This window comes from Colletotrichum destructivum, chromosome 4, assembly GCF_034447905.1.
Source record: "Colletotrichum destructivum chromosome 4, complete sequence".
Taxonomy (NCBI): domain Eukaryota; kingdom Fungi; phylum Ascomycota; class Sordariomycetes; order Glomerellales; family Glomerellaceae; genus Colletotrichum; species Colletotrichum destructivum.
Genome location: NC_085899.1, coordinates 3,948,792 through 3,964,970, shown reverse-complemented (window position 1 = coordinate 3,964,970; position 16,179 = coordinate 3,948,792). Strand labels below are relative to the sequence as shown.

The 16,179-nt window shown below is 55.7% G+C and overlaps 6 protein-coding genes across 6 annotated transcripts; 4 read left to right on the top strand and 2 right to left on the bottom strand.

The window, feature by feature from the left end:
* On the top strand, positions 1-1,129 carry CDEST_07135 (Putative pyrroline-5-carboxylate reductase, 6-phosphogluconate dehydrogenase-like domain superfamily). Its single transcript, XM_062923294.1, has 2 exons — positions 1-174; positions 233-1,129. The coding sequence occupies exons 1-2, from the start codon at positions 132-134 to the stop codon at positions 1,099-1,101; spliced, it is 912 nt and encodes a 303-aa protein (XP_062779345.1). The 5' UTR covers positions 1-131; the 3' UTR covers positions 1,102-1,129.
* Positions 1,130-1,234: 105 nt separating this feature from the next.
* On the bottom strand, positions 1,235-2,183 carry CDEST_07134 (uncharacterized protein; the record flags this gene model as incomplete). Its single annotated transcript, XM_062923293.1, has 2 exons — positions 1,235-1,973; positions 2,044-2,183. The coding sequence occupies 2 exons, from the start codon at positions 2,181-2,183 to the stop codon at positions 1,235-1,237; spliced, it is 879 nt and encodes a 292-aa protein (XP_062779344.1).
* Positions 2,184-3,001: 818 nt separating this feature from the next.
* On the top strand, positions 3,002-4,951 carry CDEST_07133 (Putative delta-1-pyrroline-5-carboxylate dehydrogenase, aldehyde dehydrogenase; the record flags this gene model as incomplete). Its single annotated transcript, XM_062923292.1, has 4 exons — positions 3,002-3,151; positions 3,219-3,691; positions 3,738-4,714; positions 4,779-4,951. 4 exons carry the CDS (start codon positions 3,002-3,004, stop codon positions 4,949-4,951), a joined length of 1,773 nt encoding a protein of 590 aa, XP_062779343.1.
* Positions 4,952-5,986: 1,035 nt separating this feature from the next.
* Positions 5,987-7,356, top strand: CDEST_07132 (Putative FAD dependent oxidoreductase, FAD/NAD(P)-binding domain superfamily, MTOX family; the record flags this gene model as incomplete). Its single annotated transcript, XM_062923291.1, has 2 exons — positions 5,987-6,196; positions 6,256-7,356. The coding sequence occupies 2 exons, from the start codon at positions 5,987-5,989 to the stop codon at positions 7,354-7,356; spliced, it is 1,311 nt and encodes a 436-aa protein (XP_062779342.1).
* Positions 7,357-7,556: 200 nt separating this feature from the next.
* On the bottom strand, positions 7,557-10,450 carry CDEST_07131 (uncharacterized protein). Its single transcript, XM_062923290.1, has 9 exons — positions 10,247-10,450; positions 10,056-10,178; positions 9,883-9,995; positions 9,638-9,829; positions 9,037-9,578; positions 8,703-8,976; positions 8,433-8,608; positions 8,180-8,363; positions 7,557-8,108 (listed from the first exon to the last, which is right to left on the bottom strand). The coding sequence occupies exons 1-9, from the start codon at positions 10,294-10,296 to the stop codon at positions 7,615-7,617; spliced, it is 2,148 nt and encodes a 715-aa protein (XP_062779341.1). The 5' UTR covers positions 10,297-10,450; the 3' UTR covers positions 7,557-7,614.
* A 1,977-nt stretch (positions 10,451-12,427) lies between these two features.
* Positions 12,428-14,641, top strand: CDEST_07130 (Putative amino acid transporter, transmembrane domain-containing protein). The gene is made up of 5 exons (XM_062923289.1): positions 12,428-12,965; positions 13,031-13,292; positions 13,367-13,558; positions 13,644-14,035; positions 14,128-14,641. Exons 1-5 carry the CDS (start codon positions 12,822-12,824, stop codon positions 14,548-14,550), a joined length of 1,413 nt encoding a protein of 470 aa, XP_062779340.1. The 5' UTR covers positions 12,428-12,821; the 3' UTR covers positions 14,551-14,641.
* Positions 14,642-16,179: the final 1,538 nt, after the last annotated feature.

Sequence of the window (16,179 nt, the reverse complement as noted above, 5' to 3'; positions counted from 1 at the left end):
TTTGTGTCGGTCCTCAGTTTCTTCCATCATACGTTGACTGTCTTAGGCGTCTCCAAGCTCAATTCTCCTTCCTGTACATCTGTTTATCAACAAACATAGCCAGTACGCAAAAAGACTCAAGCAATCACACTATGGACTCACTCAAGGACCTAACATTGTGTGTACTGGGATGTGGTGAGTCCTGTATTGATCGTTTGAATCGAGGTACGGTTCTCTAACCAGGTGCTGTTAGGAAACCTCGGCATCCCCATACTGAAAGCGCTACTCGATAACGCCGAAAGCGCAAGCAACAACCTCCCCATCACTCGTTTTATTGCGTGCGTCCGAAGCGAACGTTCAGAAACGTCCCTGAAAGAACGGTTCGCAGCAGTGGGAGACAAGCTCGTCGTCTCCAGGGGCGACAACGCCGCCGCCCTGCAGAAGTCAGATGTCGTCGTGTTGGGAGTCGACCCCGGTGACGTGGAGACGGTCCTCTCGCAACCAGGGACAAAAGAGGCCTTGGGAGACAAGTTGCTCATCAGCGTGGCTGCTGGTTGGACCAGAGGCAGGTTGGAAACGACGATATACGGCAGCGAGACCACGTCCGAGAACGCAGCAGGCCGCGCCTGGGTGGTACGCACGTTGCCCAACATCGCGGCCATGGTCTCTCAGTCCCTCACGGCGATTGAGATATCGGAGCCGGCGGTCCCGGCCCGTTACCTGGACCTCACCGAGGCCATCTTCAACAGGATCGGCAAGACGGTGCAGATCGCCCCGAAGCTCATGAACGCGACCACCGCCCTCGGGGGCTCGACGCCGGCCTTCTTCGCCGTAATCTGTGACGCGCTCATCGATGCCGCCGTCGCCGTCGGGGTCCCGAGGAACCTCGCGCACACGATGACTTTCCAGTCCATGCTTGGAACCGCGACGCTTATGCAGAATGGTCTCCATCCCGCTCTGTTGAAGGACCAGGGGACGTCACCAGAGGGATGCACGATTGGGGGTTTGATGGTCTTGGAGGAGGGTGCCGTAAGGGGGCATGTTGGAAAGGCGTTGAGAGAGGCTGTCACGGTGGCACGTCTGATGGAGAGCCAACCTCATGTAAACGATACTAGACACTAGATGAGAATGACGGCTGAGCTGGCACAATGCCGTGTCATTCTGAAAAGGTGGCAAGTTGGTCCAGTATCGACAACTTTTGATTCTGCTTGTAGGATGTTGAAATACTTCCGCCAACGCATCAAGTCTCTATGGTCTATGTCACCCTGGAAGCCCAGCTTTGAAAGAATGTCCGAAACTCCAGATTCGCCAAACACCCGATGCCAAACGCCGGTATGATCCTGACGCAACGCATGACAACCGTCGACGGCACATGCCCCCGCGTCCGGGCCACTCTGTCGGAGAACGGCAACCGGGTCTGCCTCTCGTAGTAGTCCAGCGCAATGAGGTGGATCGGCGAGGCCACCAGCTGCGAGACGACGGGGACTGCCAGCTGCGTGATGGTTGTCTTGGAATGTGAGGACACCATCACGGAGTCTGGGATGGCCGACGATACCCAGCCCGGCAGCGTGAAGGAGCCGAAGATGGTCACGGCATCTCTGAGGAGGAACGTCGCCGTTGCGGCCCTGGGAAGGCCCCGGGGTGCCGCCGCCGTCGTCGTCGTCGTCGTCGTTGTCGTCACCGACTTGCCCGCCTCGAGTGTTGATCCGGAACCAAAGATCTCGGCGAAGCGGAGGTCTTTCCATACACCGAGGGGAACATTGACGAGCAGGGTGGAGGCGAAGGTGGCGGTGCCTACGGCAGCGGCGCCGTCGTATCTCACGGCCACCGTCGTCGCGGCGTTGGCGGTGACGTAGGTTGCCGCGTACAGGGTCCAGACGATGCCGAGCGGCCGGGTGAGGAAGAAACCGCGGGGTCGACGGATGGCGGAGCGTAGCTGTGAGATGAGACCTCGGATGAGGGGCCGTCCTGTGGTTGTCCGCTCAACCACGGCCCTGGGTGGTCGTTAGTCTTCGAACAGGGGTTTATGTCTCTGCCGGGGCTGTCTTGTGTAGGTTGGCTCACCTGTCTAGCATGGTAATTGCCGGAGAGATCAGCATGGCGGAGACAGCACCCGCCGCCAAGTCGCCCGCCAACTGTCCCGGAAGGGAGCATGACTCTTGGATTTTGCTTTCCAAGCCTTTTTGGGTATCGGTTGGGGTCATTGTAGAGAATTTGGGACAGAGAAACGTGAGACGTATGGGACTTCCTCTAAGTGTGGCCTTTCTCTTCCTTATCTATGCATTCACACGATGAGCACCACTGGTCAAGCCCCAGAACTTCCTGATTGCCATTGCCTCGAGCAACTACGCATGTGATGTTCGTAAATCACATCGAGTTATCAAAGCCCCCTAATCAACATTTAGTCGTTGGGTTTGCGTATGATAGCCTTGTAATACTCAGTGCGAAGCTGGTGTTCGACCCCCTTGACCAAGGTCCGAAAGAAGCAGCACAAGAAACCTCCATTCACTTGGCCTAAGGTCAAATAATTTGACTTCGAATCGGGATCGGAGACGACTGATTGCAGTCTTGGTTGAACACGGGAGCACATGCCGCTGGACGCATGTGTCGAGGTTCAGGATCCGAAATTCGCGGGGGATATGCAGAAACGTAGCAAATGCTCCACGCTGGCGGGGGGGGTCCTGCATCGAGATATCGGCAGGCCGTCCGGGACCCCTCCGCTCCGGGATCTGCTCCGTCCGATCTCGGCACAACTGCAGCAATGACATCGACGGAAGAGGTGATTGGTCCACGAACGAAAAGAGCTATCGGGAGCTTGACCGGCGTAGCATCGCCATTGTCAAATAAGATGACGAGAGACGTCCAAGCTGATGCTAGATTCCTTGTAGCAGCACTCTCGTCACTCGAGGCAAAGCAGACAGAAAGCTCCATTGTCGACACTCGTCATTATCAGAAGAGAACCAACAAAGTCAACCTTCTCCTAGTCGTCAACTTTGAGTCTCAACCATCTGCAACCATCACAATGCAACTCGCCGGCATCATGAGGTCTGCGAGACCCGTTCGGTCCCCGAGGGACGCACTGCACCAGATCACAGCCCCCGTCGCCCTGGCACAAAGAAGAGCAAAGTCGACGATGCCATTCAGGCTACCCGATCCGAGAAACGAGCCCAACGTGAGTCCCAGGCACAGAATTGACACAAAACAGTTAGCCCATGTCTGCTGACACTCGTGTGCCAAAGCCCACGTACGAGAAGAACTCCCCAGAACGCGCAAAACTCCAAGAAGCCCTCAAGAAGCTGCGCGCTCAACTGCCCGCAAAGAGCGACCTTTTCTACAACGGGCAGACACAAGTAGCAGCCAAGTCGTTCAACACCGTCCTCCCCTCCGAACACGCAACAACCTTCTCCAACTTCCCCCTCGCGTCCAAGGAGCAGGTCTCCTCGGCCATCGAGTCGGCGCTGGACGCGAAGAAGAGCTGGGAGAACACGCCGTTCGTAGACCGCGCCGCCATCTTCCTCAAGGCTGCCGAGCTTGTCGTCACCAAGTACCGATACGAAATCATCGCGGCGACCATGCTAGGCCAGGGGAAGAACATGTGGCAGGGAGAGATTGACGCGGCCGCTGAGCTAGCCGATTTCTTCAGACTCAACTGCAACTTCGCGGCCGAGATTCTCGAGAAACAGCCAACACGTGGCTCTGATGGCATGTGGAGGTGAGATAATGCACAAAACCAAAACAGAAATCATGCTCTTCCAAAGACGTCATGTAGCTAATGTGGACTCTAGTCGCCTGGAGTGGCGGCCTCTGGAAGGCTTCGTCTACGCCATCTCGCCCTTCAACTTCACTGCCATCGGCGGCAACCTCATCTCCGGCCCCGCGCTGATGGGCAACGTCGTCGTCTGGAAGCCCTCCCCCAGCAACATCTACGCCAGCCAACTGCTCTACAACATCCTCCTCGAGGCCGGCCTGCCCCCTAACGTCATCCAGTTCGTCCCCGGCGACGCTGAGGAGGTCACCGACGTCGTCCTCGGCCACCGCGACTTCGCCGGCCTCAACTTCGTCGGCTCGTCCGACGTCTTCCGCTCTCTCTACGCGAGGATCGGCGAGGGTATCGGGAAGAGGACGTACCGCGAGTTTCCACGCGTGGTCGGCGAGACGAGCGGGAAGAACTTCCACCTCGTCCACCCCACGGCCGACATCGAGCACGCCGTCAACCATACCGTCCGCGGCGCGTTCGAGTACCAGGGCCAGAAGTGCTCCGCCACCTCCCGCGTCTACCTCCCGCAGTCCCGTGCGGAAGAGTTCCTCTCCAGCCTGACGTCCAAGGTGAAGCAGATCACCATCGGGAGCCCCGACGGCAAGCTGGACGCCTTCATGGGCCCGGTGATCCACGAGCGCTCCTTCAACAAGATCAAGGGCATCATCGACGAGAGCAACAAGGACCCCTCGCTGAAGCTGCTGGTCGGAGGCACCTACGACGGCTCCGACGGATACTACGTCAACCCCACGGTCTACCTGGCGGATTCGCCCGACCACCGCCTCTTCAACGAGGAGATCTTTGGCCCCGTCCTGGCCATCTCGGTCTACCCGGACGCCGAGTGGTCTTCGACCCTGAAGAAGGTCGACCAGAGCGGAGGTGGCTTCGCCCTGACGGGGGCCGTCTTCGCCAACGACAGAGTTGCCATCCGCGAGGCGGAGGATGCCCTGCGCTACTCCGCAGGCAACTTCTACATCAGTAAGTCTCATATCTCAACCTTCTAGTTCACTTTTCCCCCGTGATCTAACGTGTGTTTCCCCAGACTGCAAGACCACCGCTGCCTTGATTGGACAACAGTCCTTTGGCGGTGCTCGTGCCAGTGGTACCAACGACAAGGCCGGAAGCGCGGACGTCATGCGGCGGTTTGTCAGTCCCAGGCTGATCAAGGAAGAGTTCTTCCCGCAGACGGAGTTCCTGTACCCCAGCAACAAGTGAGAGAGAGGCGGGGTTGGCTTATTGACGATGGATAATGTGGTGTGTTGTTGTACAACGTAGGCGTAGCCACACATCACAACGGGGGCCTTTAGAGGCATACTACGTATAAAGTTGTTTAATTGTCATGAATGCCCAAGTTCAAGAAGACTCATTTCCCGATCTCGGTGATCACTCATGCTCGCTAATACTGCATCTTTAACCCATGATATAGCACAGTAGCATAAGGCAGTTATAGTTATCCCAGTTTGCTCTCAACGCAGAATGCCCTGACAACAGGAAGTGCCCTGATTAGAGACCTGGAGTAAATAGAAGACAATGCATTTCAACTGTGTCTCTTCTTGAAAACCAACTCCGTCGCCTTTAAGGTCGCCTTTGGGAACCTCTCAGCCCCATGGAATATTGCCCCTGGAGCCATATAACCCCTCACAACTCTCACCCATGGAAAGCGTGCTTTTCCCGAGGGTCGTTGCAACAGCCGAAAGACACACTTCTGATTGCAAATGCTCCCATTGTCCCTAATCCGCAAGTCAAATCACTAGTTTATTGTTCATTGGTACGCTGGAAACCGCGGTAGACACCCCGGCATCCCATCCCCGCCCCCCACATGGTCCGATTACAGCCAAGAGTGTGTGCACCGGATGAGCTCCCGGCCACCTCAGCAGTGCATTAACAGATAGTCGGATCGGCATCCGTCTTGACGATACAACCACGCCACTTCCCCAAAGATCTAGCCATCTGCACCACTTTGTGGTGCTGCGCTGCGCTGCGCCGGATCCCCTGCTCCTTGCGGCCACGCTTGTTTACATCTAACCCCACGATGTAACTAGTATCTCACAGCACGTCTGACCCGAGACCGGGGCAAGGGCCCGAAGGAAGCCGGTTTTCTGACTTTCACGAGAGTCACACACGGATACCAAGCAACATGCTATACATCATACATTAGGAGTGGTAGTGCTGCCCAGGCCATGCACCGAACCAAGCTGTAATCATTCACAATTCCCCAGTAACTAACTGTCAGTTCACCATCTAACGACCATGACCATCAGTCAATCCGACCCAATTATCATCGTGGGCGCCGGCGCGTTTGGACTGTCCACGGCCTACCACCTATCACTGGCCGGTTACACAAACATATCCGTCTTCGACAAGCACGAGCAGATCCCCCCTCGGGATTCCGCGGCCAACGATATCAACAAGATCTTCAGGGCCGAGTACGAAGACTCCTTCTATACGAACCTCACTATTGTATGTCAATTTCCATCCCTCCAAATCGGAAAGAAGATGGATAAGCTGACTAGAAACAGAAAGCTGCTGCAGCATGGCAAACGCCGCTTTTCGCACCGTCCTTCCACCGGACTGGTTTCCTCCACTGCGTCTCGGCCAGGGCTCCTGAACGAGCGGCCGAGACTCTTCAGAGATTCCAAAAGGCATCGGAAGACCACCCGCTCCTGGCAAAACATGTGGTCCCCATCAACGGGGGGAAAGACATCAACCATAACGTCTGGCAGTATGGTGAGGGCCCCTGTTCCGGCTGGAAGGGCTACCTCAACCGCTTCGATGGCTACGTGCATTCGGGAAACGCCTTGATTGCGCTCTACAACGCGACCCGGGTCCGTGGGGTCAAGTTCTTCCTCGGCCAACACGGTGCCGTAGAGGAAGTTGTCTACCAAACCTCCTCCGAAGGGAGGAAAGCTACCGGCATCAAGACACAAGCGGGCCACCACGTGCCATCCAAGCTCGTCATTGTCGCCGTGGGAGCGGCCGCGGCGAGGTTGGTACCGGAGTGCAGCAGGCAAGTCGTGGCCAAGTCGTGGTCCGTAGCCCACGTCGAGCTCACCGACGAGGAGACCTCCGCCCTCCGGGGCATCCCAGTCACCTACGCCCGCGATCTCGGGTTCTACTTCGAGCCTGACCCCAAGACCAACCTGCTCAAGCTGTGCCCCATGGGCGGGGGCTACATCAACACGGACCCGAAGACGGGCGTCTCGCTGCCGCCGGCGTACGAGGAGAGCCAGTTCATGCCGCTCCACGACCAGCAAAAGGTGCGGCAACTCCTCGCCGAGACCCTCCCGGCCCTCAAAGATCGGCCCCTCGTCAAGCAGACCATCTGTTGGTTCGCGGACACGGCGGACTCGGAATTCGTCATCGACTACGTGCCTGAGTCGAACGGCTCGGTGGTGCTCATGTCTGGCGACTCGGGGCACGCGGCCAAGTTGATCCCTCTCGTCGGAGACTGGGTCAAGAGCCTGCTCGAGGCGCCGGACAATAAGCAGCCCGTGGAGAGGTGGCGCTGGAAGGAGCCTAAGGCGAATGGGGATGGAAAATGGGGTGATACCGTCAGTTGGCGTCTGGGGAGTACCGTCGAGTTTGCCGAGATCCGCAAGGCGAGAACGTCGAAGTTGTAAATCCAGCCCATAGACAAGAAATGAAATTTTATGTCTTACACTTATACAATCATTGTAGTTGTGATGGCACCTGTGTGATATGCGTACAAAGCCTTGGACAAGCTCCAGGTTGCTGACGATCTTGAGGTGTGTTTGTCGTCACACCAGTCACAATTCACTCATCACTGTTATATCCAAGCTTGACACGCCAAAGCCTTCTAGAATTCGGGCAATGGGAAAGGGAAGAAGACATCGCCGAAACAACTTTTGGTTCCTGGGCTACCAGATGCTATGCTCAACTATCGTCTGAGACATCCACTCCGAGTCCTCCTGCTCAATGGAGTTCGCCATATCCAGCAACTGCGCCATCGTGAGACCGCTATCATAGCTCATATCGTCCATGGTCCCCGGTATCGAGGACGAATAGCTCTCGTGCTGCGAAGGGTCTGTCGTCATTGACGAAATGACCGTGTCCGGAGGGCTTGCGTCCTCGCGAGGTTGCGTCTGCCCCGCGTCGCCTACGAGAGTCGCCTGCTCCGAGGCCTGGGACGGCCACGGAGTGAGCTGTTGCAGCATGCTTTCCAGCTGCTGCAGCTCCGACTTCCGGAACTTGGCGATGGCGTTCCCGGCCATGATCATCTCGTCAAAGACCGCGTAGACCTTCTCCAGCGAGGAATCAAGGCACCCGAAGCACTCCGGGTCTATCGCGGGACCTAGCAACAGACTGCTAGCGGAGATGAATATTGCCTCGAGGTCGAAAGGAAGAAAAGTCTCTGAGGGAAAACGTGTCAGCTGTTGACCAGGTTTCGCAAGTCATCGGAACTGCACAACCGGAAAATCTCACCTAGCAGCCCTTGTGACTGAAGACAATCCAAGATGGACACCATTTGCTGCGAGGAGTCGATGCACATCTGGATCAAGTTTCGGACCGTCTGAGAGGAACCCAGGAGCTCTGTGCATTTGCTCTGGGACTCGAAGCGGATCTTCAGGAAGCAGAAGAGCAACGGTCTGGTGGCGAGCACGATACACTAGCAAGACCCGTCATGTCAGTTAACTGCCTGCAATGACCCCCCCTCTTTCGGTTCATCAAAACATACTTGATGGTGAAGGAGGTGAAGGTGGGCCGACGTTCTTGAGACGCAGCTTGTGTCCTTCTCCAGCGGCAGCGCAAAGGACTGTTGGAGCTCGTCGGCGACTTCCGCGACGCTGGCGAGCACTTCTTTGGTACCGAGCATGAACTTATTGTTCAGTCTCCCGTCGAGACCGTAAACCTCTTTTTTTGTGGCATGCTGTCAGCTCAGGTCGTGGTTGAGTCAAACGGTAGAACCGAAAAAAAAAAAAAAAAAAAAAAAAAAGACTTTACTTACTCCTGTTGATGCTCCCTATCACGCCGGAGAGCCTGACCCGCATGCGGAGGGCGGCCGTCCGTTGTACGGACCCTGAGTAGGTCGGGAGCTGGCACAGGACGTAATCATCATGGATCGACGGAGGCAGTCCAAACAAGGATGTCATCTCCCTGTCCAGGATATGCACCGTCCACCACAGCCTGCGACATCTTTCGACGTGCGACTCTCCAAGCTGCTGTGCCGGCATATCTGTATGCATGCCTTCCCCGAGTGCGAACCGGAGAGCCTGGCCTATCTGATGTTCTTGTAAGTCAAAGGTTATCTTGGGATGCAAATCAGAAGAAGAGGCTCTCACAAAGTTATTTGAATGGTGCCTGAAGTCGATGCATTGCATGTACAGGGAAACGCAGCAAAGAATCTCGGTAGACAGCACCGGTTCTCGCAGCTGGACAACCAGGTCCGGGAGCAGCTGCATCGCCTTGACGAAGAAGTCGTGGCCCGGAGGCCTTCTACCGCGGCTCGTCTTCGTGGTGAAGGCCTTCCCGAACGAGAGGATGAGGAGATAGTGGATGAACCATAGATCAGTCGGGTCCGGCCTCGGATTGGGGTCCGAGTAAAAGTGGCCAAGCGACTTCATGAAGGTTTCTTCGTCAAAGAGGTGGAACATCTGGCCGCAGTGGAACTTGACGGCGTTGACGAGGTAGATGGCGTAGTCTTGCGTCGGGAGAGCCGGCATCTCTGGCGCATCTCCGGTCCTGTAGCCATTCCAGTCCAGAGAGTAGGCCGTGGCGTCAAAAAGAAGGGCGTTGGTCGGCAAGGGGGTCTTGTTGACGTGCTGGTGCGTGATGCTGAGGAGGCGGCGCACGAAGGACCAATTCGAAGACGTCCCGAGGTACACTTCCCACCTGTAAGCGCGTTTTCCATTTACGTCGAGTTCAACAACCAGAATGACTCACGTATCCTTCCATCCGGGGCTGTTGTGTACTCGGACTGGCCGGTCGATAGAGGGTTGGTCAGGGTGGAAGCAACGGGATCTACTGGCGGTGGTTTGTGCCGGGCTTCCGCGCTGCCTTTCTCTTGTGTACTCTCTGCAGCATTTGGGCCGCCGCTTGAGTCATCCCTCATGGGAATATCAACATCGCCCTCACCTCCTATCGTCAGCCAAGTCTTGGCCAAAGCGGCAGCACGGATGAAGACCAACTGTTTCTTGCTTTGCTGGCACGAGGTCCGCCCTCGACCGAGGCAAGGGTAGGCTCATTGGTGCTCTGGCTCCTTTCCCACCGTTCGATCCTCTGTTGAAGGTCGATGATATATCTGCTCACGGATGATGAGCCTAGCGAGCCTTGTGCCCATGAGAACGAGCCAGGCTCTTACCCTCTGGTGACGACAATCCGCTGGTCTCTCTCGTCAAAGATACACGACTGTCTCCGCTTGCCACAGGCATCACACGGCTGAGAGCCAGAGCATTTGATCTTCTGACGGCGGCACCTCACGCAGCTACCCTTGATTGTAAGCTAGCTTGCCGTTACACCACGGCTGCCGGCGGACAGACGGAGAAGACTTACGCATTCGAGGATCGCTTCGATACCTTGTTTCGTCCGGCTCCAGGCTCCATGTCACACTCTTTAAGAATGGTTTACTCGAGTAGTTGACGGGCTGGAAAGATCTGTCAAACAGGCATAAAAGTTCACTCAGTATACCAGTCCGCTGCTCGGGATCGGTGAGCCTCAAGGGTGATGTGACGTCCATCGCCAAACCGAAAACGCGGGGTAGCGGCTGCTTGTGGAGGAACCAGATCCCGGGGGCCCCTCGGACCAGGTGCCTATCTAATCCATCTATCTCATTACAGTACAGAGTAGTTCCCCGAGACTCTCACCAACACGGACCGGCGATAAGTTGGGGTTCGGGAATGCTGCACCCAAACTCATTTCTCGGCTCTAACGTGGGGCAGTTGGCTATCAGACACGTGCGGCCGGTGATAACGACGGTTTTGATGATTGAACTGCACCGTTGTCGGAGAATTGGCCACCCTAGAACCACCCTAGATACACCGCAGCAATGCGACATGGCCATGCGATGCGATGCAAGTATGCGTTGATAGGTATCTGCCCGTCGGTGGGACCCTCTCGACTCTCTTCTCATGGGGAAAGATACCTCACAGAAGAGAAAAAGGCTTTTCCCTATCTCTCTCTCTCTCTCTCTCTAACCGTGGACGATGCAACGCGATGTGAGACGGCCCCCGCGACACCAACCGTCCGCAAGGGTCTGAAGATAGATAGACACCGTGCCGAGAGTGCGCTGACGGCGGTGGGCGCGCCGTTGGCGACACGGACACGGGCAGAGCTGGCCATGGCTCAATTACCTGCTGTCATAATTTATGCGGACCGGCCGAGGGTCGTGGTGAGTGGGTGTCGGGAGGATGGCCAAATTGTCGCTGAAATGCGTATCCCACCGTATCCGACACACTCAAACGGAGCCTCCTCCCAGGACCATGGCGGGTAAGCTCGTGGAGCCTCCAAGTTCCAGCTGCTGTCAACTACTATGTACTTGATGCCATGCTCATCTCATGTGATGATGGTTCACCCTCACCCCATGGGGAAGTGGAAGTCAATCCAACGCTGCGAGGCTTGAATCCCCATTCCATCATCATCGACACCAGGTTGGTTCCGCGGCGAGTGACTAACAGAAACTCATCGCGAGCCTGGGTAAACCATGGCCCCCCGCGATTCTCTCCTCATTCCAAGTGTCCCCGGTGCCGTCCCGCAGTGGCGACGTGCAGGAAAGGGAACGGAACACACTGGGTGCGAAAAGTCGGAAGGCCATCCCGATACGTGCTCGTCAGTACAGGTAGGCGGGACGATGACCGGTTGAGCACCCGATGGTTTGATTTCGAAACGGAGGCGGCTCCGCAAAGGGGTGAGGGAAAACAGGGATCTTGGGCGTCGAGCTATCCTTGCTTTAGGAAGTCCTCCGCGAGTCGTGCCGACGGCGCCTCCGCTTGGCCCAGCGAGAGCGGGCAAGTCTCCACGGGGACGTAACCTACAAGGCATGCGAAGGCAGGTTTTCGCTGGAACATGGGACATGGGGGGCAAACGGGCCGTTGTTATCGCAGCTGCTGCAACATGCGAGTTTGCGTTTGCGGTGTTTTCTGGGGGTTAAAGCATGGCCCGGCAAGGATTCAGATATCCCTAACCGACTCTTCCGCAAGATATCTAACAGTTACATGTAACGCAAAGTTGACGAACTCGCAAGATTAAGTGAGAGAAGATAGAGAGATACAGATACTTGTTCCGTCTCAAGCAGGGGAGGGGGGGAATAGTCGGGATGGCATCCGACCATCCAATGTTATCAAGTCATTCATTGGCTCCAGCGAGATGTTATGCCACCCACACCGCCCAACGCGGTTGCTGCAAACGCGTGCATGCTCTCAACGCTCTCACGCTCACGGAGAAGTGCCGTGCGAGTCAGTCTTGCCCCCTGAGTCCTTGACCTCCGTCCCGCCGTGACGTAGAGACCCCGTTGAGAATCAGTCTGGGGAAAATATGGGGTAGTTCTCCTAGATGGATACGTAATCTAACTAGAGCGATAGCAAGTTATCTCTTGTTCATTGCGCTGTGGCCCATGCAAGAGGAGGGAGGTAGGCCTGGGCCTGCCAGGCAGGCTGATGGGAGGAAGGGTTTCTTGGCAGCCTATGCCAGCTTTCTCCCTCCCTTTCTCCCGAATCCAAGGACTTGTGAGGCCGCACGCTTGGACTGTGTTTTGTACAAAAGCGCATGATTCCCAATCCCGATTTGGGTCGTTTTTGTTCCCGAGTCTCTAGACTATCTCTCATCTCTAGCAAGCAACAGTTGGGCTTCAGAGTCAATGCATCTCCATCTGCTTAGCGATTCATTCCTTCAAATTACGAGAGCGTTCACTTATATCAACCACCGCTCTTGAACTCTCCGAAATCCCGCAACTTCAACCAATCTCAGAGACAAGAATATCTACCAACTTGCAACAACAACATCAACAACTCTCCATTACCGCGAGTGACTTGTTGTCGTCTCTTGTGAAACGTCGTCCGTCGACTGTTGGCCTACCGCCTCTCCCGTTTGCGAATCAACAAAGTGAAAACCCCTGTTTTCAACTACTGCCAAGATGACGCAGATGAAGAAAGAGGACATTGAAGGCCTGGGACCCGTCTCAACACACTCGCAAAACGGCCAGGTCCTGGAGGACCCCAACTCGTCCTACGATGCCGTCTTCGGCGAGATCAAAGAGGGTGGCCCCAACTACCGTAATGTACGAAAGAAAAGTCTCAAGGAGGAGCGAGTCTTCAGCAGGATACTAATAAAACCCCCCTTTAGGTTGGCTGGAAGGGAACCGTAGCTCTCATGATGAAGACCCAGATCGGCCTGGGTGTTCTGTCCATCCCCAATGTCTTTGACGTCCTGGGCATCGTGCCGGGCGTTATCGCCCTGATCGCCATCGCCGCCATCACGACGTGGTCCGACTACATCGTCGGTGTTTTCAAGCTCCGCCATCCCGAGGTCTACGGTATCGACGACGTCGGACGCTTGCTGTTCGGCCGAGTCGGACGCGAATTCTTCGGAATCGTCTTCTGCCTCTGTGAGTGATAGACCCGTCCCATGTAGAGAGAAAGAGGTAAAGAAACTCGGACTAATTCAGAGATTCCTCATCAGACTGGATCTTCGTTGCCGGTTCTGGCATGCTCGGTGCCTCGATTGCGCTCAATGCGGTCTCCATGCACGGCGCATGCACCGCCGTCTTCGTTGCGGTGGCCGCCCTCATCGGGTTCGGCTTTGGAAGCATCCAGACGCTGGGGAAGATTACCTGGTTCGCATGGATCGGTCTCATCTGCATCTTGTCTTCGAGTAAGTGCCGCGGCTACAGGTTCTTCGCGCAAGACCGCCCGCCCCCTTGGGCGAGAGTAGCAGCCGGCTAACACATGTTACGCAGTCTTTGCCGTCACCGTCGCCGTAGGAGTCCAAGACCGACCAGCCGCCGCGCCCCAAGAGGGTCACTGGACCTCCGACTACAAGGTCATCGGGAGCCCGACCTTCGCCGAGGCCTCGTCCGCGCTGTCCACCCTGGTCTTCGCCTTCGCCGGCACGCCGGCCTTCTTCTCCATCGTGTCCGAGATGCGGGACCCCCGTCACTACACCCGCGCCCTGATCATCTGCCAGAGCGGTGTCACGGCCACCTACATCGCCATCGGGTGCGTCGTCTACTATTTCTGCGGCTCATACGTCGCTTCGCCCGCCCTGGGCTCGGCCGGCGCAACCATGAAGAGGATCTGCTACGGCCTGGCTTTCCCCGGCTTGATCGTGACCACGACTCTGGTTATCCACGTAAGCAGCTCCCCCTCTCTCTAACCCATATCAATTTTTTGGAGCGGCTGTAGCTGTGTGTGTCATGGTATCACTAACAAGTTCTCTCTCAGCTTCCTGCCAAGTACATCTTCGTCCGGATGCTGCGTGGATCCCGGCATTTGACCGAGAACACGATCAAACACTGGGGCATCTGGCTTGGTTGCACCTTTAGCATCACCGTGATCGCATACATCATTGCCAGCTCCATCCCTGTTTTCGACGGGCTCGTGTCACTTGTCGGTGCGCTCTTTGGCACGCTCCTGTCCTTCCAGCCCATGGGCTGCATGTGGCTGTACGACCACTGGACCGAGGGCAAGTTTGAGAAGAGGCCGAGGTGGATTGCCATGGTCTGCTTCAGCGTCTTCGTCGTTGTCAGCGGTACCTTCCTGATGATTGCCGGAGCCTATGGCTCGATTGTCGGGATATTGGACAGCTACAAGGTGTCCGGGGGCTCGGCGGCATTTTCCTGCGCCGACAACTCCAACTCTGTCTGACGTGCCCCCCGGAGATTCGTCCGCGGGGAGTTTTTCGAAGCTCCATGCTTATTGTTAGAAATATACCCAATCTGTTCTATTCTTGCCAATATCTCTCCTACTAGGCTGTTCCCCGTTGTGTGACTATAGTTTTCGCCCGGGCCGAAAAGGCTTCTGGGGAAACAGCTGAAACGGAAAACTTTTCTCCAACGAAATCATTGTGCTGATCCCTTATTTGCAAGACGCTAAAGAGGCCAAGATCTACAGGGTTGTGGTTGGTTACGGAACACCCGCCATCCAGCTGATGTGCCGGATTCTTGCTAACCCCGGAACCCGGGACCCTTCAAGGATGGCCGAATTTGGGGCAGACCCTGCCAGCCAGTTCAGCTCAGCCAGGACAGGCTGTCAGGCAGCTCCCTTGACGGTTGAGAAAGATGGCATCATGATCTTCACCCTTCGCCTCACGAAGTTCCATTCCGTTGAATGAGGTCCCATTCATGCATGATAAGTGTACGGGGCGATTTTCCGACGGCAACCCGATATGGACTGTGGATTACGGACAGGCGTGCACAAACCAGCTGTTCCACATGTGGGGATGGGAATTGGGATTGCAGTCGGATGCCGCGGCATTCTCATGATCATTACGGCACTGGTGATTATTCTATCCGCATCCGAGTATCTTGTCAAGCCTTCCGACTTGAAAACTCTCTGGCGGAGAGTGGTTTCCACAATGCTGCAAAGGTTGTCTTTGCCTGGTCCCCTCAGCCAACAGAAGCTACTCAAACTCCATCTGGGGCCTCGGATAATGAACTATCGATTGCGCGTCCGTTGGATGATGAATTTTGTGACATTTAATTCTGTTCGAAAGAGACACATGTTTGGTTGGAAACTAGAGCCGTTGGGTTTCTAATCTAACCCTGCTGACGCTCAGTCTGGTAGCCATGATCAACGACCCTGCTAGCCTGTGACTTGGCCGCTGCCTTGGAACACTGATTCAGAAACGGAAGAACGCGTAATACAAAGAGCAAAAGAGACTGACAAGTTCTTTGAAAGCGATTTGTCAGACTGATGTCCTCTGCGGCTCAGGATTCTACTCCAGTCCGACCCAGCCAAGACGTGATTCCGTATGAACCGTCGACGGCTTCGCACCACATGTGACGACCATTGCAACCCCTGCCGGGCTTCTCGGAGCTGGAACAGAAGGTTGCCCTATCGAATCATTGTCAGCTACAAACGGACCAAATTCCCGAGGTACTCTGTGTGGCAAAAAGCGTCCGCTGCAAACCTGGGTAAACACCGCCAACGATGTGATCAGGCATAAGCGTACGGCCTGCAGGGTTGTTAGATATCGGAAGGATACTCCGATGTCCTCCTCAGATTATTCGAGTAACTTGGTCCTCACACAGTACGAATCAATGATCCCGAGGTTTGAACGAATCTGCGGATCCAACGAATGAATAATGTCGGAAGCGTCTTCTCGTTCTTCATTTGTTGAAGCGGACGGGAAAGAATCCTGATTTGAGGTTCCATAAGTGCTTGATCGACCGAGTCTCTGATCCAATCTGTCAAAGATGCATTCAATACGTAGGGTACATCTAGATAACCCGCTTTGGCCTACGCAATCTCCATAACTTACAACCAACCTTGTGC